The sequence below is a fragment of the Ochotona curzoniae genome, unplaced genomic scaffold (assembly GCF_017591425.1).
Source record: "Ochotona curzoniae isolate NIBS_2020 unplaced genomic scaffold, NIBS_Ocur_1.0 scaffold_2476, whole genome shotgun sequence".
Lineage (NCBI taxonomy): Eukaryota > Metazoa > Chordata > Mammalia > Lagomorpha > Ochotonidae > Ochotona > Ochotona curzoniae.
The window spans coordinates 9,829,694-9,855,944 of NW_024467095.1; the positions used below are offsets into that span (position 1 = coordinate 9,829,694).

The following is a 26,251-nucleotide window of genomic DNA, read 5'->3' on the forward strand; positions in this document are numbered from 1 at the left end:
TCTTTTTTGTGGGGGGGATCCTTTCTAGCCTAGTAGGACTGTAGATAGAGCCTTGCATATTCTCAGAGTATAAGAAATCTGAACTATTTTGCTTGCATTTTTACTTAAATCATTTTTTTTCTGGGTCATCCAGTATTTTCTTCATTTCATTTATTTTGTATCATTCTAAAAGAGGACCAAAGGGACAAAAGACTATGCGGATTTAATTTGTTTTAACCCGTTGTCCCTCATTTCATTGTTATTGGACATCCGCAAAGCAAAGCACACACGAGTGTAGCTTTGTTATTATTTGTTTAGCACATTAACGAAAAAACTTAAAACTGATCTGTTACCTCTGACTCATGTTTCAAATCTTAAATTCTGGTTTTTCTATATTAGCTCTAATTACTCTATTTCTTAGTCCCACAATATTGAGGCAAATTTAAATTTTGAAGAACAAAACTATTTTTTGGAGAACTATAGATCTATTTGATATGTTTGAGTGTCCAAAATTTGCTTATTAAATTTTATTTTATATTTGGGTCCAAGGTGATGATAATGTATTCAAGTGGCATTTGTTTTCTTACATATTTAATTGAATTTGTTATTTGGTTAGACATCAGAAATCTTCCAGAGAATATTGTCATTTAATGGACAATAAAAGTGATGCTCATTTGTTTTTTTGTTTCAATTTCCTGTTTAGAACAAAGGAACAATTTTCTGGGCTTTGCATTTCCCTACAGTAAAATGCTGTAAACCAGAGCGTGGTTTCTTTTGTTTAATTTTTGTTCCATCACAGTGGCAGCATGGTGATTAATTGCTACTGTGTTGTTGTCAACAGTCTTCTTTAGTTCATAGTACACATCATCTCCAGTGTTTTTTAGTGCATACTATAAGAGAGAATCACAGAAGAGAATAAAGAAAATGAATTTTTATTTAGATCTACGGAATATTTTGTAGAAACTTATTCATGTGATTTTTTTAAATGTACAGTTCCTGAAAATTGTTAATTTTCTGCTTTATAAAGAATACATTTTCTGAATGAAATTTATTAGTTTTTTAAAATTTATTGTAGAGTCTCTAAGTTTCTGAATTAATAATAGGAAATGAAAGGAATGTATCACACTATGATAGTGCTTATCTGTAGAACGCAGTAGATGTGCTTTCCTGCATTTCTGATAATGTTGTGATTCTGTGGCTGTGTGGGTTGTGTGGCTCTGTCAGCTGACACAGTGTGCCATGTTTGACTTGTGAAACCAACTTAGCCTTCCTAGACAACTTGAGGAGTGAGTTTCCTGTTCTCTCTTCCAGGGTATATTTCCTTCCAGCTATGTTCATTTGAAGAATGCCTGTGTAAAGAACAAAGGGTAAGTACTACGTATCATTCGTAGTTGTAGCATTTTTGCAGAACGTTGCTTATGTTGGAATATGAAAGGCTTCATAATTGTTTTTAAAAGTGAACTGTAGATGATCATAACCTTGATAAGGATGTGCTACACTAAGACAGCTGGCAGGACAAAAGAGCATCCGGCACATCTGTGTGTGCCGGACAGCACTGGGTCTCCGGCACTGGACTGCTCACAGATCCAGGCAGCCTCATTGACAGCAGGAATTGATTCTCTTTGGTTTCCTGCTCCATGGGGACGCGTGGCGGTTAAGCCCATTCAGTGTTAAGTCATGGTATTTAAACCCAGGAATTTTCCTAGATTCACTGCAGATTATAGGAAATTGAATATGTCTTGCCCTAAATGAGCACAATACTATATTTTTGTGTGACTTCTTCACAAAACCTGTATATGATTTTGGGGAATATCATTTATATGATACTTGTTTGGATTGAGCTCATCTATCATCTAGGATTCTTTTATACTTCAGTTTTTTCCCCTTATATTTCCAAAAGGATTTGAAGCAGCTTTGAGGCCAACATTCAAACAAGACATTGCATGATAGTCATAGAACCTGTGTGGTTAAAATGTTAAGTGAACATCATTCATTATAATATGGCTCTGGGTTTGGACACAAATATTGGTGCTAGTGTCACCTGTGGCACTCACTGGATTTTTGCATATTTTTATTTTATGGCAAAAGAATGTAATTTTAGTGATAGAAGTACTTAGCACTAAAACAATTTCTTGTTTAAGTAGCTATACTAGATGATACCATTACCAAGAAACTTCTGAGGAAACTCTTCAAACCAGATGATTGTCGCAGCCACCACTGCTAAAGGAGTGGCATTGACTTTTAGTTCAGCAGTGGGACATCTGTCTGTGATGTGAGTCCTCAGCAGACATTCTGAGTACTCACCTTGTGGCTGAAACAAGGAATCTGAGTGACTTATACTGTATATCAGCTACTTCAGGCAGTGTTGACAGTAGCAGTAGTAGTAGCAATTATATTAGATTATGCATTAAATACATAATCTCTTGTTAATAATTATCACTAAAATGTAGGTGCAGTCTAATAGAGTGTTCAGTTCAGTCCCCAAAGAGGGGTCATCGTAAGCCACATTCTATCCCATCCTGCCATGCTAAAAATAAACCAGAAATCAAGTCAGTTACATGTTAATAACTCTTTTATTGTCCTGTCCTAGTGCTCTGGGTTAGTACTGTGAAAACTCCGTGGTTCACCTTGTCCCTTAAAGTATCCTTCTGGACAAGTCCTGGCAGCCAATTTTCTTGGCTGCCTTGGTACCAGATCCACTCCTCCCAATCCCCTATCCCCAGCTCTACAGAGCAAAGAGCCATCCAGCTCCTGCTTCATTCTCAGAAAGATTTAGGGAGGACATGCTGGCAAAGATGATGTTAAGCTTTACTCCACTGAGTCAAAATTGACACTTCAGAGTGAGTTAAGGTGTGATATATATATAAAAAAAGATTTACATATTTTTATTGGAAAGTCATATCTATAGAAAGAAGGAGAGCTAGAGAGAAAGATCTTCCACCTTTAGTTCACTCCCCTTGCATTTCAATGGCCACAGCTGAACCAATCCAAACCCAGGAGCCAGGAGTTTCTTCTGGGTCTCCTACATGGGCGGGAGGCTTTGGGTCGTCCTGTGCTGCTTTTCTAGGCCACAAGCAGGGAGCTAGATGGGAAGTGGAGCCACCAGGAGATGAACTGGTGCCCTTATGGGTCCTGGCGCATGCAAGGGTAGGATTTTAGCCACTAGGGGATGTTTAGCCATAGGGGATATTTTTAAAATAAGTACCTTCATTTTAATTTGAACATCAATGGAAACTAGCATATATCTAGTCCCCTTGACCAAAAATGCTTAAATATAATAGATAAAAGTATTTCAAAATGTGTGCTTGTAGAAAACTTGTTTGTGAGTTCTCCACCTAACACTAGGCATGGTTAATGTCAGAGAACTCGGTCTTGGAACAAACTACTTTTCAAATGGGGAAATACTGGAATTGAATGAGAGTAAGTTTATAGAAATGTTGATGGAAAAAAAGGCTTTGGCCTGGAAACTTCTAAAGACACCTATTGACAGATGATTGCCTTCTTAGAGAATATTCTCTTTGCAAATATGATATTGTTTTGTTCTAAACAGATTTTCAGACTGTTGATGTACCAGACTGGGATAGTTGTAAAGCACATCTGAGAGTAACTGAACAAAACATAATTTCAAGAGTAACTACTTATAAAAGAGACTACTTGAACACTGATTTTCATTTTGGTATACTTAATAGGAAACCGTTGCCTTGGCAATTTTGTGCTTAAAAATTTACATTTTAATTGGACAACCCTCACATCAACTTCTCACAGAGTGAACTTCCTTTATGTTCTTTTCTTGGGTCTTCAAAGTAATGTAAAACTGATAGGGGTCCTTAAATTAAATTATAATTTGTGGATAGTGTAACCATTCTGTATTAGTATTAGTTGAGGTCATGTCACTTCCTAAACGTTAGGTAGAATGTCAAGGTTTCTTGGAAATTCATTGCTCCGTTTCTGACCTCATAAATGATCCTTTTATAATCTTCATCTCAAACTGTTTGTCATTAGAATTTCAAGAGTTGCTTCCAAAGTGAAATATATATACTACTATGTAAAAATGTCATGTGTAGATTTAATAGGTTTTGTATCAGTAACAGTGAATATATATATAATTATTTATTTTATTTATTATTTTATCATAAAATCCATTGACTCTGGGATTTCCCTGTCCTTTCTGGAATCTCTGTCCCCCTACTGCTTTCTCCCATATTTTAACAATTGTATAGTTCTTCAAAAGCAGTCCTAAGTCCATCATTCTGCTATCTAAATGTACCCTGACATTGGGGATAGAGACAGTGGCAGAGTCCAGCATCCTATTGTCAAGATACAATGTAACAATTTCATTGGGAGTCCATCTTTGGTTACGAACAAGAGATGCATAATGAATTATATCTTCACATCTGAATATGATAGTCTATATTACACAGTTACTATACATCCCATTAAATGAATAGCCATGCAACAAAATCAACAATAGGAAAATACTGTTATTTACTTTTATGTCTCATTTTTAAAATCACAGTTTTACATTTTTTGCAGAGTTTAAGCTCTAGAAAGAAGGTAAATTGTTACTGGATAGGTATGGCTGCTGCATTGTACTGTGAGGAGATGAGGCACCACTGGTGAAGGAATCTAGAAAGGATTTTGGGCCCCATTTTTATGTCAATATAATCTGAGAAATGACGAGCATACACATTTTGGATATAACTTGAAATAGGAACTGCAGAGCAGCTATTAGCTGCATGCTAAAAGTAATTTCCACCTGATTATCAGGTCCTCTCAGCTCTCCATGTTAGATGTTGTCCTTGAGAGAAGCATACTGAAACAAAATAGTTCTTAGCAAGGTAGCCATTTGTTGAGTAGTAGTAAGCCACTTGTAGTAGTAAGAGGCATTTAACCACTCTACTTTTTAAACTACTTTAATTGGCAAAAGAGCTAAAATTTTTGTAAATACAAACTCAAGATTAAGCAAAAGAAATTATTTTGTGCCAAACATAGGACCCGAAGGACAAATTAAAATGTGTTCTTCTATTTTTCCTCCTTTCATACGTGTATTTTCAATTCTGAATGACCTTATATATGTCTCAATTATTTGGTGGAATGAATATTTTCCAATTTGACTTTCTGACTTTCACTGAAGAAACTGGGAGGCTATTGTATTAATCATGGAGAAAGTGGATATTTGAATATCTGTGAGGTCTTAATCTCTTAAATTCTAGGCTGCATAATGTTACTGATAGTTCTTTGTGATGGGCCTGCTTAAAAATTAAAACAATAAAATGTTAATGAATCCAAGTGAGGGTTCAGGCTGTATCTGGGTATCTGATAATGCGTAATAACGGTGTTAATTTGGATGTTTCCAGCTTTCCTGTCTTAATGGTTGCATGGATTTTTTTTTTCTCCTTGGAGTCCTACACTTGTAGCGCTAGGAACACAAAAGTCAATTCAGAGTTTGTATAGCCTGGTGACCTCAAGTTACAGATGAAGGCTTTAGGACTGTGGGAGGTTAACTGAATTGCCGTCTGGTGGTAAAAGCTGGAGCAGAACTTTTCTGATAGTGTTTCTTTGCTGCTACACTGCTCCAATTTGATTTGGATGGAGTGGCTGATGATTTTGGTTGTATAGTGCTGGAACCCATGTGACATTTCTTACAAAACCTCATAATCAGATCCTGATGACTTCTCTGTGCCCCCAAAACTACTGGGCACCTTCTTTCCCTTAGTTTGTCTTTAGTAGCACTGAAAACCATTGTCTCTGGCATTTGCATTTATTTATACTTGGTTTTTCTGTTTTCATTTCACAGACAATTTGAAATGGTTATTCCCACTGAAGACTCGGTTATTACGGAAATGACATCAACACTAAGAGACTGGGGAACCATGTGGAAACAACTCTATGTGGTTGGCAATTTTTGATGATGTGTTTCTGGGGTAGACAGTTGTTTTATGCAATATCTGAACATAAGTAAATGTTGAATACTATTCCAGTTTCTGATACAAGTCAGTAGGACTCCTTGAGCACTCCTGGATAATATATCTTAATAAGACCCTCTTAGCTCTCTGTCCATTGAGTAACATGTAACTTTTCAGCACTATGGTAATATAAAAGATGAATTTTTGGGACTTCCTGGGTATTTTTAACTTTGAATGAAAAACAGATTTATTCTAATTGAATTTTAGTGACAGTGGTATTTCATCACATTCTAATTCTCTCAGTAAGTCATATGTACTGTAAATAACACACTTCTTAGCCAGAGTCAGTGGGAATAGTGTAAAAATACTAGAGCATATAATGTTTCCTAAAAAAATAATTAGGGGTATTATGTGCCAATTTATATAGATAATTATATTTTCAGCCATTTACAGTGTGACAAACTCTACAAGAATTATCTTGAATGCATTTATTTCAAACCTTAGACCCATCAAACACACCAATAACCATGATCATATTCAGCAAACAGCAGAGAGTAATGGAGGCTATAGAGCGAAACACGTGCTCTCGACCATCTACAGTCTGCTCCCATTATCTGCACTGGAGGCTTTTCCAAGACCCCCAGTGTAAGCCTAAAACTGCAGAAAACACATAGCCCATCTACACTCTGTTTTTTTTCTAAAATATGCATGCATATGGTAAAATTTAATTCCACAATAGTATATGAACAACAATAACTGATTATAAACCAGTTATAACCATATACTGCCATGCACGTTATTTGAAACTTGTGAGTTGTTGATCCATGGAATTTCCTATGTAATATTTTCAGACCCTGTTAATCTGGTGTGTTCTCCCTGAATTCCTCCATACTTAGAAACTTGAGAGAAGATAAATAAAATTTCTACTTGTGTTTTCAAAGAAACTTCTAGAACAGCTTACTCATCTGAAAGGATTCCTCCTAAATGGAAAGATATACTTATCCTGCCACAATGATTTGCAACACTGCGTCAAAGAGAAAATCCAAATTAGTGTGGGACATTGGCGCAGAATGGCAGCTTGTATTGCATTCAGAGATCCCTGGGCATTTCATTCAGGTATCTTTGATGTTGGATTTCTCTGTTGATGCCGTTCTCAATCTGGTGGCTTCAGGATTCAACTTTGGAAATGCATAAGACAATCTTAGACAAATTGCCACAATGTCGATTTGGTGCACACAAAGTCAGGGGAACTGACTTTCAACATTCTGTGCTAACACGGTACAAAGGGAATTCAAATCCTTTTTTATGATTTCCTTCAAAATACATATTGTAAAGAATACAAAATCCAAATATAAATCCTCTGAAATCACACTGTGCCTGGCACTCATGACCAAAAACTGAAATGTTTGAATTGCTGCATCCTAAATGCTCAATGTATTAGAATTATAAAAATAAATATAGTCTGAGTATCATCTACTAGTAGAGCCAGATCTCTTGCTTTTTATGTGGCAATTGCCTGGGAACAAAGTAGAATAGACTCCTGATTTTGCCTTCTCTAGCTTTTGTTTTGTTTTTTGTTTTTTTTACGACTTATTTTTTTGGAAAGACAGATTTACAGAGAGAAGGAGATAGAGGAAGATCTTCCATCTGGCCACGGCGGCCACACTGTGCTGATCCAAAGCCAGGAACCTAGAGCCTCTTCTAGGTCCCACGCAAGTGCAGGGTCCCAAGGCTTTGGGCTGTCTTCAACTGCTTTCCCAGGCCACAAGCAGGGGCTCCTGGGATACAAACCAATGTCCATATGGGATCCTGGTGTGTGCAAGGTGAGGACCTTAGCTGCTAGGCTACCACGCTGGGCCCTCTAGGTATTCTTAATCTGCTTTTGTGGTTACAGATTTTTAGGACATTTGGAAACGGTTTCAAAATCCAAGCATGTTGAACTTTAGAGGCTACATCTCTTCCTAATGTTCTTAGTAGCAGGAATGAGAAAAAAGAAAAAATCATCCAAAAGATTCCCTGGGCACTGGACTGGTTTTGGTTACTGTAGAGCAATTGGGAAGTTTAATGCAGAGAGAACAGATTTTTGACATTTAAGAATGAAACTGACCTGACCACGTTATAGCTTTTGGTTTCTCTTCCTATGAAAAACATTTTGTGCCTATTATTTTGATTCATATTCATCATGCTTGAATATATTTATGTGGTTTTCTATGTTTCTTTGAAACAATTTTGAGGCACCTAGCTTCTCCACTGGAAAATCTTTAGTGAGGGTAATAATACTTTGTAATTTTTATGTAATGCTATATGACATAATGTGTCAAATACTTCAGCCTAAAGACATGCAGTAAATATTGCTCTTTTAAATAACACTGGTAAGCGTGTAAATCATGCTCTATTAAGTGTAGCTTTTAAATTTATCACTAATGTGTCTACCACCAGTGTAGGTGAAATATAGAAGCCATCTTTTATTGAATATTTTCAGTGCCATCTCTGACTTCCGTGTGTTTTACACCTCTCTTCCCTCAGGCTCTGCTAAGTAGTTTTTCTTCCTGAAGCTTATCAAAGGTCATTTTTCTGGGGACCCACATAAAGTATTAGAGCCTGAATCTAAATCTAGCTCTGCTGCTGCCAATGCCTGTGCAGCTTGAAGGCAAACACAAACTTACTGCAAAGCTCACAATTGCCTTTTCATTACCCTTTACTGCAACAATCTCTAGGTGCTGCTGCAATCCATGCGTTTGATTTTTTCTTTTACTGTACCTCATCTATTTAACACCATATAAAAAGCATTTTTTATATTTCAAAGTCAATTCTGTTTAGTGTCTAAAGAATCAAAACTGTGTGACTAGATGTCTATGTAACCTAACATATACATTTGTCTCCATAGTAGGGCAGGTTTATTGACCAGGCCTGTGGCATCTCAGAATTGCTACCTCCGTCTCCCCTGGTTTTGCTTCCTAAAGGGGACGCTTACTGGCCGACCTGTATTTTTAAAGAAAGTTCCCTGTTTTCTTCTCATCTCCACATTCTCTTAAACTGAAGCATTTGAGATGACATCATAGTCAGTGAAGTCTGTCCTCGTAAAATACTGCACAGTGCCCTCCTCAGGAACAGACAGCTCTCATAGGATTGTTAGGTCCAAAGAGTTCTGGCTCTGTCCCTTGCTACAGAGCTTTGACTCATCTTATGGCTTCTGTATATAATTTAATTTTTACTCAAGTGGACTTAAAGAGACTTTCCCACTATTGAGTCCTTCAGTGATTTCCTGATGTTCCCTGCTTATTCTTTTGCATTGCATGAACAGAGTCCTCAAAAACCAACAGTGGCATAGACTGTACGCTCATCAGCTGGTTCTAAGAGTACTGTGGGGAAGGAGTGAGGCTGGAGGGGAGCCAGAGCTGTGACTTAGAGGATAAGGCAACCAATTGCAGTGCTGGCATCCAGCATGGTCGCTGGTTTCATCCCTGGCTATTCCAATTCCAATCAAGATCCCTGCTGATGGCCTAGGTAAAGTAACACAAGATTGCCTAAGTTCTTGGGCCCCTGCACCTGCATGAGAAGCCCAGAAGATTCCTAATTCCTGGCTTCTAACTGGCACATTGTGCCAGATGCCATTGTGGCTATTTGGGAGTGAAGCAGTGGAGGAAAATAGAGATCTCCCTCTCCTTGTCTCTCTACCCATCTCTATCTCTGTGGACTGAGCATGAAGACATACACACACACAGTACACAATTTGTCTCTTCATCTCTCTGTAACTCTGCCTTTGCAATAAGTAAATCTTACAAAAAATTCCCCAGAAGATAACAAAATATAAAATAAACAAACAAACAACCAGGTAATCTAGTATGTACATTTATTTCTCATAGATGAATTGTTTAAAGGCAACTGACGTACCAGGAAGTAAAGTTATGTTGGCATATGCATCTCTATTCCCAAATAAAAGGAGGATTCCCAATGAATCATTTAAATATGCTTTGGCAATATAATACTAGATTTTCTACCTTTGTCAATATTTACAATCTCATGATAGACTTTAATAGTAGGACATTCAACTTGTAACTGTTACTAAAGGACTATACTGCTGTGATAATATGTGAGAAATAGCTGGAGGGGAAAATAGGGAGGGAGAAGGGGAAGGGAGAGCCTGAAATCCCTATACCTGCAAAAGTGTATCATGGTCAATAATATTTTTTTTTAAAATACTTGCATCAGAGCCGTTGTAATAACTCAAAAGGGAACATAACTGTGAGACATGGATGAGAATGATCAGGAGAACATGCTCTGTAGAGTGTGTTACAAGTTGAAAGGAGAGAATTTGGGCTTTCTTCCACTGCTTTGCCCAGGTGCCTTAGCAGGGAGCTGGATGAGAAGTGGAGGCACCAGAGCTGAAGCTCATACCCACGTGGGGTGCTGATGTTGCAGGAGACAGCCTTCCCTGCTGCTTCACAATTGTGGTCCCTAAGGCATGCGTTTTTAAGGTCGGAAAGCCAAGTGGATTGTTCCAGTGATAGTCCATTAAGGAATGAGTTTGAGCACTCTTTGTGCCCAACAGCTGATGGGAGATCCAATAAAGCATTAAAACAAACAGAGAAGAAATAATTGGAAAATGAAGCTTTCCATTTCATTGGTTGTGGTTACAAGCACCTATGGCTCAAAGAAGAGAAAATGTGAGCAGCAATCCCCAGGAAATGTGTCCTGATAGGTTTTGCCCCGAAGAACAATGGAACATACCTGGATCCAAGGAAAGGAGCACTGGAAATGGAAAGACAGGCAACATATATAAAACAAAAAACCTGAGCCCAGTGGCACCTATGGAGGTGTAGTGAGAAATAGGAACACCGTGTATGATGGGGCGTGTGAGAGATGACCTTGGACAGGAAAGCAGGATTGTGTCGCTTGGATGAAAATGCATAGTGCAGTGAATGCACTGAAGGACCATGCGGGAGGAGTTGGTGCATTAATGGAGTGTGTGTCTGTAAGCAGCTAGCATGCGCAGCAGGAGGGTTTGGCTCCTTCCCTCTCCATATGGAAACTGATGACCAACTGCACACATTTGCATATTTCTTAGAGAAATGAAGGCGATCTCTTCCACCGGCTCTGGCACATCATGAATGAAATCCTGGATCTGCGGCGGCAGGTGCTGGTGGGCCATCTCACCCATGACCGGATGAAGGATGTGAAGCGCCACATTACCGCCCGCCTGGACTGGGGCAATGAGTGAGTACTATGCTTGCGAGGCAGTCTTTCATAGGTGAACAGAATCTGGTACCATCAATGGAAGAAATCCCATGAGGTTGCTCCAGTATTTCCCTCCCAGAAGCTTAGTGATGACTGCCAGAGCCTCACCCTCCGAGGCTGGTTGACTGAGGCCTTGTCTGTTCTCCAGTGCCCTGTGTAGTCTGCCCACATGCCTATGCTCAGAGAAAATGAATGGTTCACAGGGATTAATTAGCTGTGGGTTCTGCCTAAAATAGGTTTTATTTTCAAACAGGCTTTAGGTTTGCTCTATGTAGTGTTTTTAATAAGTACCTCTCCATATTATTGCAGGAAGTCGGCAGTGTAACCCAGAGGGAGGCACTGATGTGAACAGCATCTCCTGAGAGTCTCATGACAGGGTACCACTGGGGCCTTTTATTAGTACTGTGATTGGTCCTGTGTTGTTCATTTTGGCCATTTGTAGGAACTGCTTGAGAGGATTCAGTGAAGCACTAGAACTGACTGAGATTTACTTTTAAATAAAGCTGTGATTTATATGAAATCACAGCCAAGCTCTGAAGTAGTAAGGCAGTTGGCTGAAAGCTCTGACCGAAGCTGATACGGCGTTAAGTAGGAATATTAATATAGGACTGAGAGATTAAAATAAACCAGCTCTGCTCAAGAGTCTGCAGTTGAACAAGGCTGGCGTTAGAGACTAAGTGAAAAGGTTTCTTGATACTGTACACGTTCGTTTCCTTTGCTTTCCTCTTCTCATGGCCCTTTCTTTCCCCCTGGATCTTCAAAGGATAGCGGGGCAGCAGAAAATAAGGAACAGAAAAAGAGAACTTGGTGGAAAATTAGCCATGAATAAGTTTGTCTCTTACAGTATGTAGAGGAACCCATGTGAAACTAGCATGCCACTTCCCTTCACCATGGGAAGAAAGCCACTTTATCGGCAGCTGGTTTTGACCCCTGCCAAGATGTTAGAGACGACAGCCACCACTTCACAGGCTTAATGACAGATTCTGCACTCCCCTCTCACCCAGAGTATGACTGAGTTTTTAAGCTAATATGCCATTCGTCTTTTTGTGGACTGTGAATACGATTGCCTGATTTGTTTATCTCTGGAGGATTCATTCCTGTGAAAAATAAAGCAGATGCAAAGTGATAGTAAGACAACTGAACCTGAAACACTGGGTTTTTTAGACCTGAAAAGATTTGTGAACTTTTCTTGAGTATAGTTTTTCATCTGTCAAAGATCTAAGTCTGAGGGCCCTTTCAGCTCCAGGAAAATCTGGTTAAACATGCCTCCTTTGTCCCACAGACAACATTTGCCAGCCATTTGCACAGAGCTTCCAGTCTGGCCGGGGGAGGTGGAGAAGTATTTATTGAGTGTGGAGCTCCAAAGGCTTTTGGAGTGCTCGCCATGATGTCTGTATTTTGATATATCCCTTTATTGTTTTGAAAAACCTTTGAATTTTTACTGAGTTACAATGACTCTGGGTCATTATACGTGTTTGTAAATACAAATCAAGTAAAGTTAGTTTATCACATATAACTTAAGAGAGATGGGCGTCTGGTTTTCAATTAAACTGACTATTGGAATGTTCACTAACTCAAACATCTGAATCCCTGGGTTCGATCCCTGGCTCTGGCTCTGGCTTCTAGTTCATTTCTTGTAAATGCAGACCCCAGGGTCAGTGGTAATCGCGTAAGTGATGGGATCCTTGCTAGTTGCTGGGAAGCTTGGAAGGAGTTTCCTGTTCCTGGCTTTGACCCCATCCAGCCTTGGCCTTTTAAGACATTTGGGGAATGAACCATGAGATGAGAGTGCTTTTTCAGTTTCTCTTTGATTTTCCCTCTCAAACACTTTAAAGTAAATAGGACTTTGAAGTACATAGGACTGCATCCATAAGTTACGTGAACATACTGCATCATAAAAATAATTTGGGATATGGAGTAAGCAAGAAAATACTTTGCTCTGTTCTCCCTCCCCATTTCTGAGTAGCACAGGGTCTTAAAAGTATATTAGGTTTTACAATTCCTTGATGTAGATCATAAGCAGTCTGACTCATATCAATTGTTGGTTCATTGGTTACTTCACAATATCTTATTGCATGAGATACAGACTCTTTAGGGTTGAAATAATATTATTGTTTTTCGGATTGACATCATTTCATAACAGCCACATCAACAACAGCAACATCAACAACAACAAATTATATATATATTATATATCCATCTCCTTAGAATGTGAGAGGAAGACGTGAAGTATAACCTATCAGGAACATAACAAGTAACTTATGGACAATAGACTCAAATCAGTATTAGACAATAGTAAAACTACAAAGATATACAGGTGAAATCAAGAGCGATCCTGATAACCTCTTAACAGGAGGTCATATGCACAAAGTACGGGGGGTCGGGGTAGAGCAGGTGGACAGGAGGAGGCTTGTATCCCAACCCTGGGAATTCCCGGATCCTTGCCAAGAACTATCAGTATGGGCACCAAGGACTACATCCCAACTCTCAAGAAGACCATGGGGAACTGGAATGCCTTTGGTGGTCAAGAACTCTGAGGTTATCCACCACCATTTGGATCTACCACATGGGATGGAAGAAGCCCAAACCCTTCCTTGCAGGATCCAAGGTCACCGGAACAGTAAGCTTCCTTCAGGACTAGGGAGAGAGCTTTCTCTGGTCCTCACTTAGTTCTAACTTTGACTCCCCACCCTGTCTTGCAATGACCATCAGGATTGCTCCGGAGCCTCCCACCCCAAAACACACACACACACACACACACACAAATTGGAATATATAGATAGAAAAAAAACTTTTCATATTTTGACAGAAGATGATGGCATAAGGAAGGGAGGAGGGCAGGAACAACATTGTGACTCAGTTTTTAACTTACGTAAGTTCTAGCTTGTACATCAGGCAGTCCTATGGCTAATTTATGGTAAGATGGTAAAACAATGATGTGTGATCTCCAAGTTCAAGTTCACAAAGAAGGACTCTCCATTAACAACCAATAGCCCATTTCAGTTTTGGCCATGCGTTTTTTTACCCTCCTGTCACATGGCCAGTTCATGGAGTGTTTGTCATTAGATCATGTGCCGGCTAGTCAGATGTGGTTCAGGAAGGGGAGTCAGGTGACTGTTTAATCTGCCGCTGTGCCTCCCAGTAGATAATGTAGGCAAGGAAGCTTCTCACAGATGGAGTGTGTGATAAGGCAGCCATCACAATTCAGACATGACCCCATGGCCTCCTTCCTGTGCTAGGCACTGACTTGCTGTCAAATGATATCTTCCACTGTGGTACAGTGATTATGTCTCAGAAGAGATGAAAAATAGTACCCAGGAGTTTTTGTCAGAAGTGTTGCTGGGGCGCGAGGGAGGGGTAGGTACAGTATAGCAAGAGGAATGTGGAAGTGTCAAAAGCAAGTCACTGTGCTTGTTGTGGTTTTTAAAGTTCAACTAAAATTCAAGAATCCAAGCGTGATCCCTTTGAGTTTCCTAAAGCGAGCTATTGGAAAAGCAAGAACCTGTCTTAGCATGTGAAAGATAGTTCCTGATCTCAAAGTGGCAATCTTCTAATCTTCTTAGAACAAATGTTCTTCAGGGTGCATGGGCACTTCTTGCCTTGAAGTAGACACTGAATTAATAAATTTTAGTTATGAAACTTTAATGAGATCTGGGAAATGGCACAGGATTTCAGTATTTTTAAAATTCAAACATAAGAAAGCCATGACGTTGCAATTCAAAGTACAGTGCCCCGGGCTTCCATGTCTGAGAGAGTGGTAATGCAAAAAAGATGCAGAATGTATGATACCCAGAGAACTAAGCATGGAAGGGACCTGGGATCTAACACTTTATGGATGTCTGGGAAGAGGGAGATCTTTGTATTGATCATTTGAGCATTACAGAAGCATCATAAAACTGTGGGATGGTCATTGATGATTAGGGAGATGGTCATTGATGTTGGTAATGTGTAGTGGGTGGGTGGGTCCTCTAGAGGAGGATGTTACCAAGGCCACTGGGTAACTGTGGGTGAAACTGACCAGAGCAGGGTTCTAGTTAATTTCCTCTGTCCATCATAGTAAGCACAAATCACACATCCCTCTGAGGTTTAGAATACTTAAGACACTTGTCAGCATAGTAAGCCACATGTGAGCCACCATGCCACTAGCTCAAAAAGTTAAACCATTTGGTCTCCTCAGGCCTGGATTATGTTGCCCCAATTCCTGTGCCCTGCTTTTGCCGAATGTATCATAATGGTCAACCCCAGAACTTAACGGAGTGAGAACTATGCACAGATTATCAGACTCAATTAGAAATGGGTTAAATCTGGGAATAGTTTGGTGTTTTGGGACTCAGGCGAATCATACAAGTCCAGACTCCCTCTCCAGCACTCCCATATCCACTATCAAATAATGTCTATCTCTAGGTTATACTCTATTTCCATATACAAGGGCTCCTCTTGTGATATTTTTGGGTGCTAAGGTTTCCATGTGTAGTGCCAAGATGCCCAGTGATAGGAGAGGAACATGATGAGTGAAAGATCTGATTTCAAGGTGATATAACAAGAATAATAGCTCTTCCTATCTCATGCAGAGATGATGTTTCTCCCTCAAACTCTGGCTGTTTGTTTTCTAGACAACTGGGATTAGACCTAGTGCCTAGGAAAGAGTATGCCATGGTGGATCCTGAGGACATCAGCATTACTGAGCTGTACCGATTGGTAAGTATAGGAAAGCTTGGCTCACAGTCGCACTGCTAATACTGTGGTTTCCATGGCACTCTTCATACTTGCACGCTTTTGTAAGAACACGATGTTCCAGGTTGAATTTGGAGGGACTAAGGAACATTGAGGGCTGAGGTGACCATGCTCTGAGTTAGTAATGATACTTTGCCCACCTCGGAAAGATATGATCTTCTCCCTTGAGCTCTCAACTTTCAGGCATTGGAAAGTAAATTAAACAAATTTTAAGTTCTTTTGCCAATCTGTACATTTTTCTTGGTCTAGTGAGATGCTTACAAGTCACCCATGCTTACCTGTTGTGCCCTAGACAGTGCTCTCAGATCTTGGCCCACCACAATGTTAGCCCTGCTCCATGCCCTCTATTATTGTTTTTCTACCAGCTTCTGAAGTTGTCCTTCCTTGTTTTTCAATTTCTAGTTTTATATTCAACTTCTCCCAGACTCCAGTGCATTTCTAAATGCTGAAACCTATTAATGTTTCTGAACTTTTTTTTATGATATTGCCTTTAACAGTATCACATATTACTTTTCTTTTTTGGTTACCAGCTGTGTGTGCACATGTGTGTACTCTTGGTTTCAAGTTTCCAAGTATGGTCCAATCTGTCCTGGATTTAGTCTTACATTCTTAAATACTTGTATAAAACTTACCCAGCTTCTTAGTGTTACCCAAGTTGTCTTAACACCCCAAATTAGAGAAGGTAGTTGAGGAGTTCCAAAGACTCTAAATGTAATATTACGTTTATCTCCTTAACTATTGTATTTTACCATAATGTGTCAAGGAGGAGTTTGCAGTGCCAAAGTATGCTGTACCTGAGGACCCATGACACGTGTGAGAAGGGCAGAATCAGACAGGCTTATTGCCAGTATGCATGCAAAGAGTAGAGGGCCTCTAGAAATAATTATTCAAAAGGTACAATAATGCATTTGCATCTGTCTGTAAATGACCTCCAATCAGTGAGTTTCAACCCTCATTGCCCATTAGAATCACCTGGGGAGCTTTTAACCCCCCACTTTCTGTAGCCCTATCCCCATCCTGTAGAAATTGTAATTTAATTGTTCTGGGATCAGACCTGAGCCTAAGCATTTTTTAAAAGCTCTCTTGGTGACTATGAAGTGCAGCCAAGGTTGAGAGCCACTGATGTAGATACATTGGATTTTTTGCATGAGTAAGGGAGCTAATTTTTCCCTTGGTTCTTAGTGGATGTTGTGATTAATGCTGGAAATTTAGCACTGTTTCTAATCAAGAGTAGACACCTGCTTTAGATTCAATCTTTTCATAAAACTTTCTGTTCTCTCCCTCCAGCTGTTAGACATTGGTATCTTTATAGTAGCTTACAGTATGTGGCTATCTTAACCAAATGGGTCTTGAAAAAAATTTCTTTAAAGATGTATTTTATTTTTGTTGTAAAGTCAGATATATAGAGAGGAAGAGATAGAGAGGAAGATCTTCCATCTGATGATTCATCCCTCAAGTGGCTGCAATGGCTGGAGCTGTGTGGATCTGAAGCCAGGAGCCAGGAGCCTTCTCCAGGTCTCCTGTGCGGATGCCGGGTCCCAAGGCCTTGGGCCATCCTCAGTTGCCCATATGGGACTCCGGAATTAGAACCAGTGCCCATATGGGATCCTGGCACAATCAAAGCAAGGAGTTAGCCACTACGCCAGGCCCCCAGATCTTGAAATTTTAAGTATGTCAACCCATAAGCAATGGGGGGGGGATTGGAGGCTTCTTTGAGGCTTAAAGAGATGCTTCTTTTGCTGTAGTATAAAGAATTTTAAGAGTATTGAACAATAGACAACAGGGACAATAATGCCTTTTTTGTACCATTAGAATATTTTTCTCCAAGAACCTTTTCTTAGTAATTATGCCAACACATGCCACAATAATGAGATCCACTTAAAAAAAATTAACCTCCACTTTTAGAGATTGATGTCCAGGGTACCTGCTGAGCAAACCAGTGACTATAGATGCATTTAGTTAATGACATTCTTTCTGTCCTTTACTTTGCAAGTAGCTCAAAAATAAAAGTGAGAGGCATGAAAAATTTCTGGTAGTTTTGACTCAAAAATTGATCACCTGTTTCTGAATCAATCATTTACCAAGTAGTAATCTACCTGGTAAAGCAATGACCTATGTTGAAATGGAATTAGGTACCTTAACCACCAGTAAAAGCTGTGATCCCATTACCCTTGAGTTAACGTACCTGAATTTTTTTTCAATTGTCAGGTGATCCCACGGAAGTTGTTTTGTTGGTAATCTGTATTGTGAAAGTGATAATCCCCCACACTCTTTGCACCTGTTCTGTTAATACACAGATCTTTCCATGTGTTCCCCCTGCCTTGTCTGAGTTAATACTACTCAAACTGTGGTCCAAAGACTGGCTAGACCATCAGCTGTTGCTATCTGGTCCAAGTTTGGAAATAATAACTAAAGTATTAAAAGCCTCTAATACTCTCTGACATGGCATTTTTCTTTTATGAAACTATCAGTCTGCAATGCACTGAGGGTAGAAGCAAACTAGCCTGTGCTATAAATTGTTAGAAGAGTCCTGTTGTAGGTCATCATTCCATCTTTAGTTCCTGTCTAAATTGTATTTGTCTCAAGAAATTTGCTGTGACTGCCCAGATTCAAATCAAAACCTCCCTTCTAGACTGTTAGGTGATCTGAGGCTCCTCTCCGTCAGCACAGTCATGGTTTTGCAGGTGTATATGTAAGTTTTTTGGGTGGTAGCTCCTCCTGGTAAATACCATCTGTTTTTGTTCATTCTTGGAATCCTAGTGCTTCACACATAGCAGATACTCAACCAGGTATGTTGAATGAATAATCATCCCGGCGTTCTCTTGGATCCTTGCATGATTCATTTCCTCCATGGAAACTCTAACTGCAGATTCTGCCTTGCACACATGGCAGGACAAGTTGGAAAGTGGATGCTCTTCCTACCTGTAGCACTTCTCCAGCTTTCCTAGTTCTGCCTCACAGCAAGTTCGAAAGGTTTCCTTACTCTAGTAGAAGAATTTACTTTGCCACAGCCCATCTCTGCAAACTCTTATAGTCCTCTACCTTAGCATAATGTAAAAGAACATTTACTTAGGAGAAATGAGAGGTCTTAGCAGCATTGTTCAGGAACCATCAATACAGTGATCTATGTCATGATTGGGCTAATTTCACATGACTAATAATATCTTCTCACCCTCAGAGTCAATAGTGAGCAACAAAATCCTTTGAACTTTCTGCTTCTCCCATCTACTTACTGAATTGGTACCATTTTAACATTCATGGCTTGAAAATTTGAAAGATTTTAAAGATTTGTTGTTTATCATCAACTTCATAGTTTGTTAGTTTAGAATATTGAGGAAAGTGGGAATTTAAGCACCAACTATATCATGAAACTGTAATAAAAAAACAAAATGTGGTCTGGGACGTCCCAATCACACAATAGGTAACTAGTTTGTTGAGTTTCATGGGTTTCTTCTCTTGATGCTGATGGTTTTCTGTGCTGGGGATGTCATTCAGATGGAGCATCGGCATCGGAAGAAGGACACGCCTGTGCAGGCCAGCAGTCACCACCTCTTCGTGCAGATGAAAAGCCTCATGTGTTCCAACCTGGGAGAAGAGCTGGAGGTCATCTTCTCTCTCTTTGACAGTAAAGAAAATCGACCCATCAGGTAAATCATGGATGGAGATAAGAGCTGAATTTTTTTTTATGTTAGTCTGCTGAATATTTGTGCTTGGCAAGCTTGAAAATACGCGATCTTATACATGTTTACTGTTAGGCTTAGTTCTGTCTTCTGTAGAAGTATACAACTTTCTAAGCTGCCCGCTCTCTGGATGTTCCCGTGACACAGGGATGACACATGCAGAATTCTTTGGAAAACTCAAAAGGACTGTAAAGTCTCAATCATTGATGTTAGATAGAAGTATGCTATTCACTTCTGTTATCTGTTCTAGTCACCTTGCATTGATAATATATCTTGTATTAACAGTGTAAGAAAGATACCATTTCTCTAGTCTGTAGTTGGCCCATCCAAATTGGCACATTATATTACCTATTTTTCAATAAACTATTTAATTATTCTTATCTTGTCTGGGTCAGATGCTATCAAGAGATAGCTGAACAATTGGAAATCTTCCAATAGTGTTTCCCAACTGTGAAATGATAGGTTCCATTGATGGTTGTCTTTCCTGGTTCTGTGATGACAAATGTCAAGTATTTAGGAAAAGACTTTCTATACGTGTTTTATTCCATAACCTTAACCCTTTTTCATGTTTTATGAGACTTTTTTATGTTTTAAAGTTACAGTCAAAGCAGTCCATCTTTTAAATTTTTTCACACTTAAATTGTGAAAACACTGCACCCGGTTTTGTAAAGAGATCACTTAATAAGATGAATACTAATATTTGTAAGTAACACTGAACCATATATATGTTTTATAAACATAAAATTATTGGAGTATTTCTTTTCTGGTAAAATAGATTTCTTTCCCTAGGAAATGTATATGGATTGTATTTCTAATGCATTTAGAGCCATAAAGTAAAGAGTTAATTTATATGTTTTGCATTATCTGTTAGTGCGTGTGCTTTTTATTTCTTTTTTTTTTTTTATTTTTATTATTTTTTTTATTGGAAAGGCGGATATACAGAGAGGAGATACAGAGAGGAAGATCTTCCGTCCGATGATTCACTCCCCAAGTGAGCCGCAACGGGTCGATACTATGCCGGTCCGAAGCCAGGAGCCTCTTCCGGGTCTCTCACGCGGGTGCAGGGTCCCAAAGCTTTGGGCCGTCCTCGACTGCTTTCCCAGGCCACAGGCAGGGAGCTGGAAGGGAAGCCGGGCTGCCGGGATTAGAACCGGCGCCCATATGGGATCCCGGGCGTGCAAGGCGAGGACTTAACCACTTGCGCCACCGCGCTGGGCCCTATTTCTTGACATTTATTATAAAAACAAGATTTAGAAAGTGCTGTTCTTGTGCAACAAGGACAAGATTTATGAGGAACAGAGGAAAACCAGTGGTAATACAGTTTCAGAAATTTACTTTGTGCACCATAATGGGAAATGAGTTAGTGTGTGAGAAGGTCTGTGCCCCATCACAAACCAGTACTAATACACAGGAAATTCAAATGCATTAAAAACTTGCCTAAAATATAGCTTGGTGCTTGATTTCAAAACATAGCAGGTTAGTTTAAAGATAATACCTGTATACACATTGAAGTATGCCTGGTTTATGATTAGGTTAGCTTAACAAGAGCTTTATAAATTGTCCATATACTACAGTTTTATGATCCCTTTAATACAGTTAATAAATTAGAATTAACAAAGAATTGTATTGATTTAGGATTAACATTAGATTACTGCTGAGTTTTGTCCTGTTACACTTTTAAATGTTCTGAAATGCTTTATCTACTATTGATATCCAAAGTTCCCCTTTTTTTATTCCTGTTTATTTTGTTTACTGGGAAAAATCTGGGAGCAGGATCTCCCAAATATTGTCTTCGTTGTCCCCAAGTTCAGGCCGGGAGTTAGATCCTCCTGATCTGTCATAGGGTTGGGTTCTATTGCTTGCCTGCCTGCTTCTCCCTGATCTTGCCGCTACCCCCACCCAGTCGGCCCTACCACTCAAATATCTCAGATGTTCTGTAATGATCTCAGGAAGAACCAGGCTGCACTTTTTTTATCTCGCACTCTTACACTGGCTGAGTTTGGTCCTTAGGGCCTCCCATCTCTCAAATTCAAAATTAATGTAAAGATGATTTGTGAACATGATTAAGGAAGGAGTGATTAAGAAGCACAACATGTTTACTAGGCGTTTGTGAAGTAATCTGATTTATTTGTGTTTGTGAGGCCACAGGCAGTATACCAGTTATTTTTTAGCATGTATTCAAACCCATATTATGAAGACATTTGGTTCAAACTTTCAGCAGCATAGGGCACTGTGCTTTTCTCTTTGTGAAGAGGTCAGAGGTGGCAGCATCTGTGTCTTCTGATCATGGCACAGTTGGCTAAGCTCCTGCCTGAGACACCTGCATCCTATCTGGGTGTCAGTTCAAGTCCTGAATGCTCTGTCTCTGATTCATCTCCCTCGTGGTGTACCTGAGAAGGCAGAAGAAGATGACCCAAGTTCTTGGGCCCTTGATATTCACATGAGAGACACAGAAGAAGTTCCAGGCTCCTGGTTATGATGTGGCACAGCCCCTGGTGTCGTGACCATTTGGTCATAGTGGTTATTTAGTGAACCAATGGATAAAGAAAATATATATCTCTTCCCCTGTACCTCACCCTGTGTCTTGCAAATCAATCTTTTAAAAAATACCCCAATTGAGGTATGTAGCTGCTGCTAAGTATTTTTAAATCACATTTAGTTTCCTATTTCCTCTCAATTTCCTTGTGATATATTTCCTTTGAACACTTGGCCACACTACCTGGTATTTCCTTGTAATATATTTCCTAAAGAAATGAGTTCATTTGATTTATTTCTTTTTGCGAGTTGCAAGTGTGATTCCAAACAGTAAAGCCTCACTGGTCCAAAAGATGCCTCCATTGTTAAGTAGGTTCATCATTGCTACAGTGCAGGAAAGGCAAGATACAGACAGTGTGATCTTTTGTCATTACCCTGTCTGTGGATCATGGAAGTTACCTTGTCCAGGTACAGTTGGGAGGGCCAGTGGGCACAGCACCTGCAGAGGCCAAATTAAGAATATTTATTCCTTTCAAGAGACAGACAACTGGTTGCTTTTTCAACTTCCCTTCTTTAAGAAATACATAATAGGGCCTGGTGTGGTGGCGCAGTGGTTAAGGTCCTCGCCTTGCACGCCCAGGATCCCATATGGGTGCTGGTTCTATCCCGCCAGCCCCGCTTCCCTTCCAGCTCCCCGCCTATGGCCTGGGAAAGCAGTCGAGGACAGCCCAAGGCTTTGGGACCCTGCACCCGCGTGGGAGACCCGGAAGAGGCTCCTTACTTCGGGTCGGCATAGCATCCACCGTTGTGCTCACTTGGGGAGTGAATCATCGGACGGAAGATCTTCCTCTCTGTCTCTCCTCTCTGCATATCCGCCTTTCCAATATAAAAAATAATAATAAAAATAAATCTTTAAAAAAAAAAAAGAAATACATAGTAAACAGTTGCCGTCTGCCAAGCTTTGTCCCAAGTGCAATAATACATTGTTTTTAGCTCAACTTCCATGAGGAAACCCCAGCACAGGGATATTAGCCACAATGCCCTAGAGGCAAAACAGAGTGACACAGTTGGCAGTCTGCCTCCAAAGTCCCCTCCTAGTTCTCACGATATTGCCTTAAAAAGTATCACCCCTTCCCTGCTTTCGTGGTTGGGTAAAATTTTCTATCATTTCCTTTGATTAGAATCAGAGATCTTCTAGGCCTGATGCAGTGGGGTAGCAAGCTAATCCTCCTATAGCACCTGCATCCCATTTGGGTGCTGGTTTGAGTCCCAGCAGCTCCATTTCCCATCCAGCTCCCTACTAATGCACCTGGGAAAGCAGCAAAATCCTTGAGCCCCTGCACCATGTTCGAGACCCAAGAGAAGCTCCTGGCTCTGTAACTCCCATTAAATAAATATATCTTGAACATAAGAAAAAGAAAAGACATCTTCCATCCACTCTTCTACTCTATAAATACCTATAGAGCTTTCAACGCTAATATTCATAATTATAAATTATGAATTATTCATTATGATAATATCCATAATATAGGAATTTAAGATCTCTTTCTTTCTCTCACTCATTATTCCTGTCCTTCTCACTGTCTCTATATCTGTGCTTTAAAAAAAAAATAAGTGAATTTGATTTTTTTTTTTTAACCTACAGAAAGAGTCCAATAATGAGGGAGGGACTGTGTTCGGGCAAAGGAGAAATCATAGGTAGATCAATGTCCTTATGGATCTGGAGACAAGTTTCAGCATTATGTGGGGTGATTAGCTACAGAACAGCAAAATGAAAAAAGGGAATGGTGTGGGTATGTGTAAACCAAGGTATAAGTTTTGGACTATCAGTTTTTCTTGTATAAAGAAAACGAATTAAGTGTATTTGGTTGTAGCTTGCATTTAACTTGGCTGCTGCAGTGTTTTGTGGTGGAAATATTCAAGTGCTTATGCTTCACATACTCTATGTGCTCTGATGTGTATATTAATTCTCTGTTTTGCTTTGTTGATAGATGTCAATTAATCTACAACAGATTGTAAATTACATGGGCCAGTGAAAATGACATAACTCAGTATTGAGTCCTTCCCTTATAACTGTAATTACTTTGTTTACTGGTGTATTCTAAGGCCTCATTAATTAAAGTTGTAAATTTGTCTTGGGACTAATCTGTTACTGTGTTCCTTTCTCATCTGAGAATGTATTTAATAGGACCTGCATTCCATCATTTGGAACGTGGATTTGTGTGTAGCTGCTCCACATGCAAACTGCTGGCCTGGGCTTTCATTTGAGAAAATAGCAGAAGGGTAGAACTTCTGGCAAAACACTTATCCTGATGATTAAATACAGAAAGTCTTATCCTAGTAATTAGATACAGATGAAATTTACCCTCTCCTAGTACCTCATCCACATCCTTTTCTGAAGTTTGGTAATCTTTTTTTCCTATATCATACAGTTAAACACTTAAAAGTGTTTTTATTTCCATATGAATTTTCCACTGCCTACAATTACCTTCTTTTATGGCTTAGATATAAATTAATATGATAAATATCACAGAAGGGTCACAGTGATAACAGTGCTATCTCCAAAGTTGTGTGTTAATGATAATAAAAAGGTGGCAACTGAATCCAGTTGCAATGTGTGCAGGTGGGGGCATTGATATGTGATTGAGTTGTTCTGGGTTCTGAAGGGCAGAGCTCCCATAGTTAAATCATGATGGCTTTGTCAGAGTGATATGGATAGATGTACACCTTTTCTCTTGCCATATGATGCTATATCTCTTGTTGGAACTACCAGCAGCAAAGATTTTACTAGTGGTCAACCCAGTGGGGCCTGCCCAGTCTTAGAATCCAGACCTCTGAGGTCACGAGCCAAGAAAAATTCACAAGTTGCTTCATAATTTGCTTGTTTCTAGAATTTTGTTACAGTGACAGAAAACCGAATAATGTACTTTGTAAGTAGTATGCCATTCCATTTAAGGCAAAGATGAGTAATGACAAAAATCTGTAGGGCAGATTTTTTAAAAATATGGTCTCCCACTAAATTCTAAAGAATATTTTCATTTCTCTCCATCTTTAGTATACATACCTTCTTGTGTGTTGTATACCACTATCTAGTATCTAAATCAAGTAATCTAGATTCAAATAGTGTCTTTGTCATTTAGTAGTTAGCCAAGTTCATTCACAACTATTGTGCTGTTAACTTGTCTGCTTAATGAGAATAATAATATCTTTCCCTTGGAATTATTTAAGAATTAAAATCTTGATGTAATGCTTGACACCTAATCATTGATCAGTAAATCTTAGCTGTAATGATGATAATTTACTGAAAACAAAAGCTGGAAATATACCTTAACATCACCAGAAATGGCATGTAGTAATTACTCTAGGAATTTTTAAAAATTTAAATCTATATTAAATGTATTTATTTTACAAAGACAGCAAGAGAAACAGAACTCCCATTCTCTGGTTCATAGCATAAGTACCCACAATTGTGAGGGCTGGGCCAGGTCAAAGCCAGGAGTCCAGAATGTTGTTCAGTGTTGGTGGCAGGAACTCAGTTATTTGAGCCAGCATTGCTGCCCTCCATGGTCTACATTAACAGGAAACTGGAGTCAGGAGCCTGAGCTGTTGAGTGGAAACCAGAAAGTCCTGCATGGGACAGGGGTGTCTTGAACTCTAAGCTGTCTGCCCACTCCTTAAATTCCGTCTTGAAGAACTCATCAGAGGCAATGTGAACTGCAGCTTAGGTGCCCACATCCCAGATGATCACCATTGAGTCCCAGATGTTCTGCTTCCAATCCAGTTGCCTGCTAATATGCTTGGGACAGCAACAGAATATGGCCCAAGTTCCTGGACCCCTGTCATCCATTTGGGAGATGCAAGTGGAGTTCCAGGCTCCTTCAGCTTCATCAAATCCTGGCAGTTGTTAACCAGTAGATGAAGGATCTCTCCTTCCTTTTTTTTTTTTTTATGTCTCTCTGTAGCCCTGCCTTGCAAATAAAAAAATATAAATATTACAGAAAAGAAATTATACATTCTAAGAAGTTCCTGATCTTACTAGTAAGCAGGTAAGAAGGGGTGAGATATATGGCTTGCTTTAAAATGCCTTAGCAACAGAAAGAGATAGTAATAGAAAGCCAAAGGGGATAGGGAGAGAAAGTTGGCTTTTTCTGCTTTTCAGAGGGGCCCAGGAAATAGTACACAGAACAGTTGGTAGGTCTGATGACCGAAACTTCACTGGAGGAAGAGAGTAAGATAGAA

At 39.5% G+C, this 26,251-nt stretch overlaps 1 protein-coding gene across 1 annotated transcript in view; it reads left to right on the top strand.

The window, feature by feature from the left end:
• DOCK4 (dedicator of cytokinesis 4) overlaps nucleotides 1-26,251 on the top strand; it is a 350,501-nt gene that overhangs the window by 164,620 nt on the left and 159,630 nt on the right. The window contains exons 4-8 of the mRNA XM_041002001.1: nucleotides 1,291-1,346; nucleotides 5,777-5,873; nucleotides 10,954-11,102; nucleotides 15,737-15,821; nucleotides 19,353-19,504. Coding sequence (XP_040857935.1) covers nucleotides 1,291-1,346; nucleotides 5,777-5,873; nucleotides 10,954-11,102; nucleotides 15,737-15,821; nucleotides 19,353-19,504 — 539 coding nt within the window. The remainder of the gene's footprint in view (nucleotides 1-1,290; nucleotides 1,347-5,776; nucleotides 5,874-10,953; nucleotides 11,103-15,736; nucleotides 15,822-19,352; nucleotides 19,505-26,251) is intronic.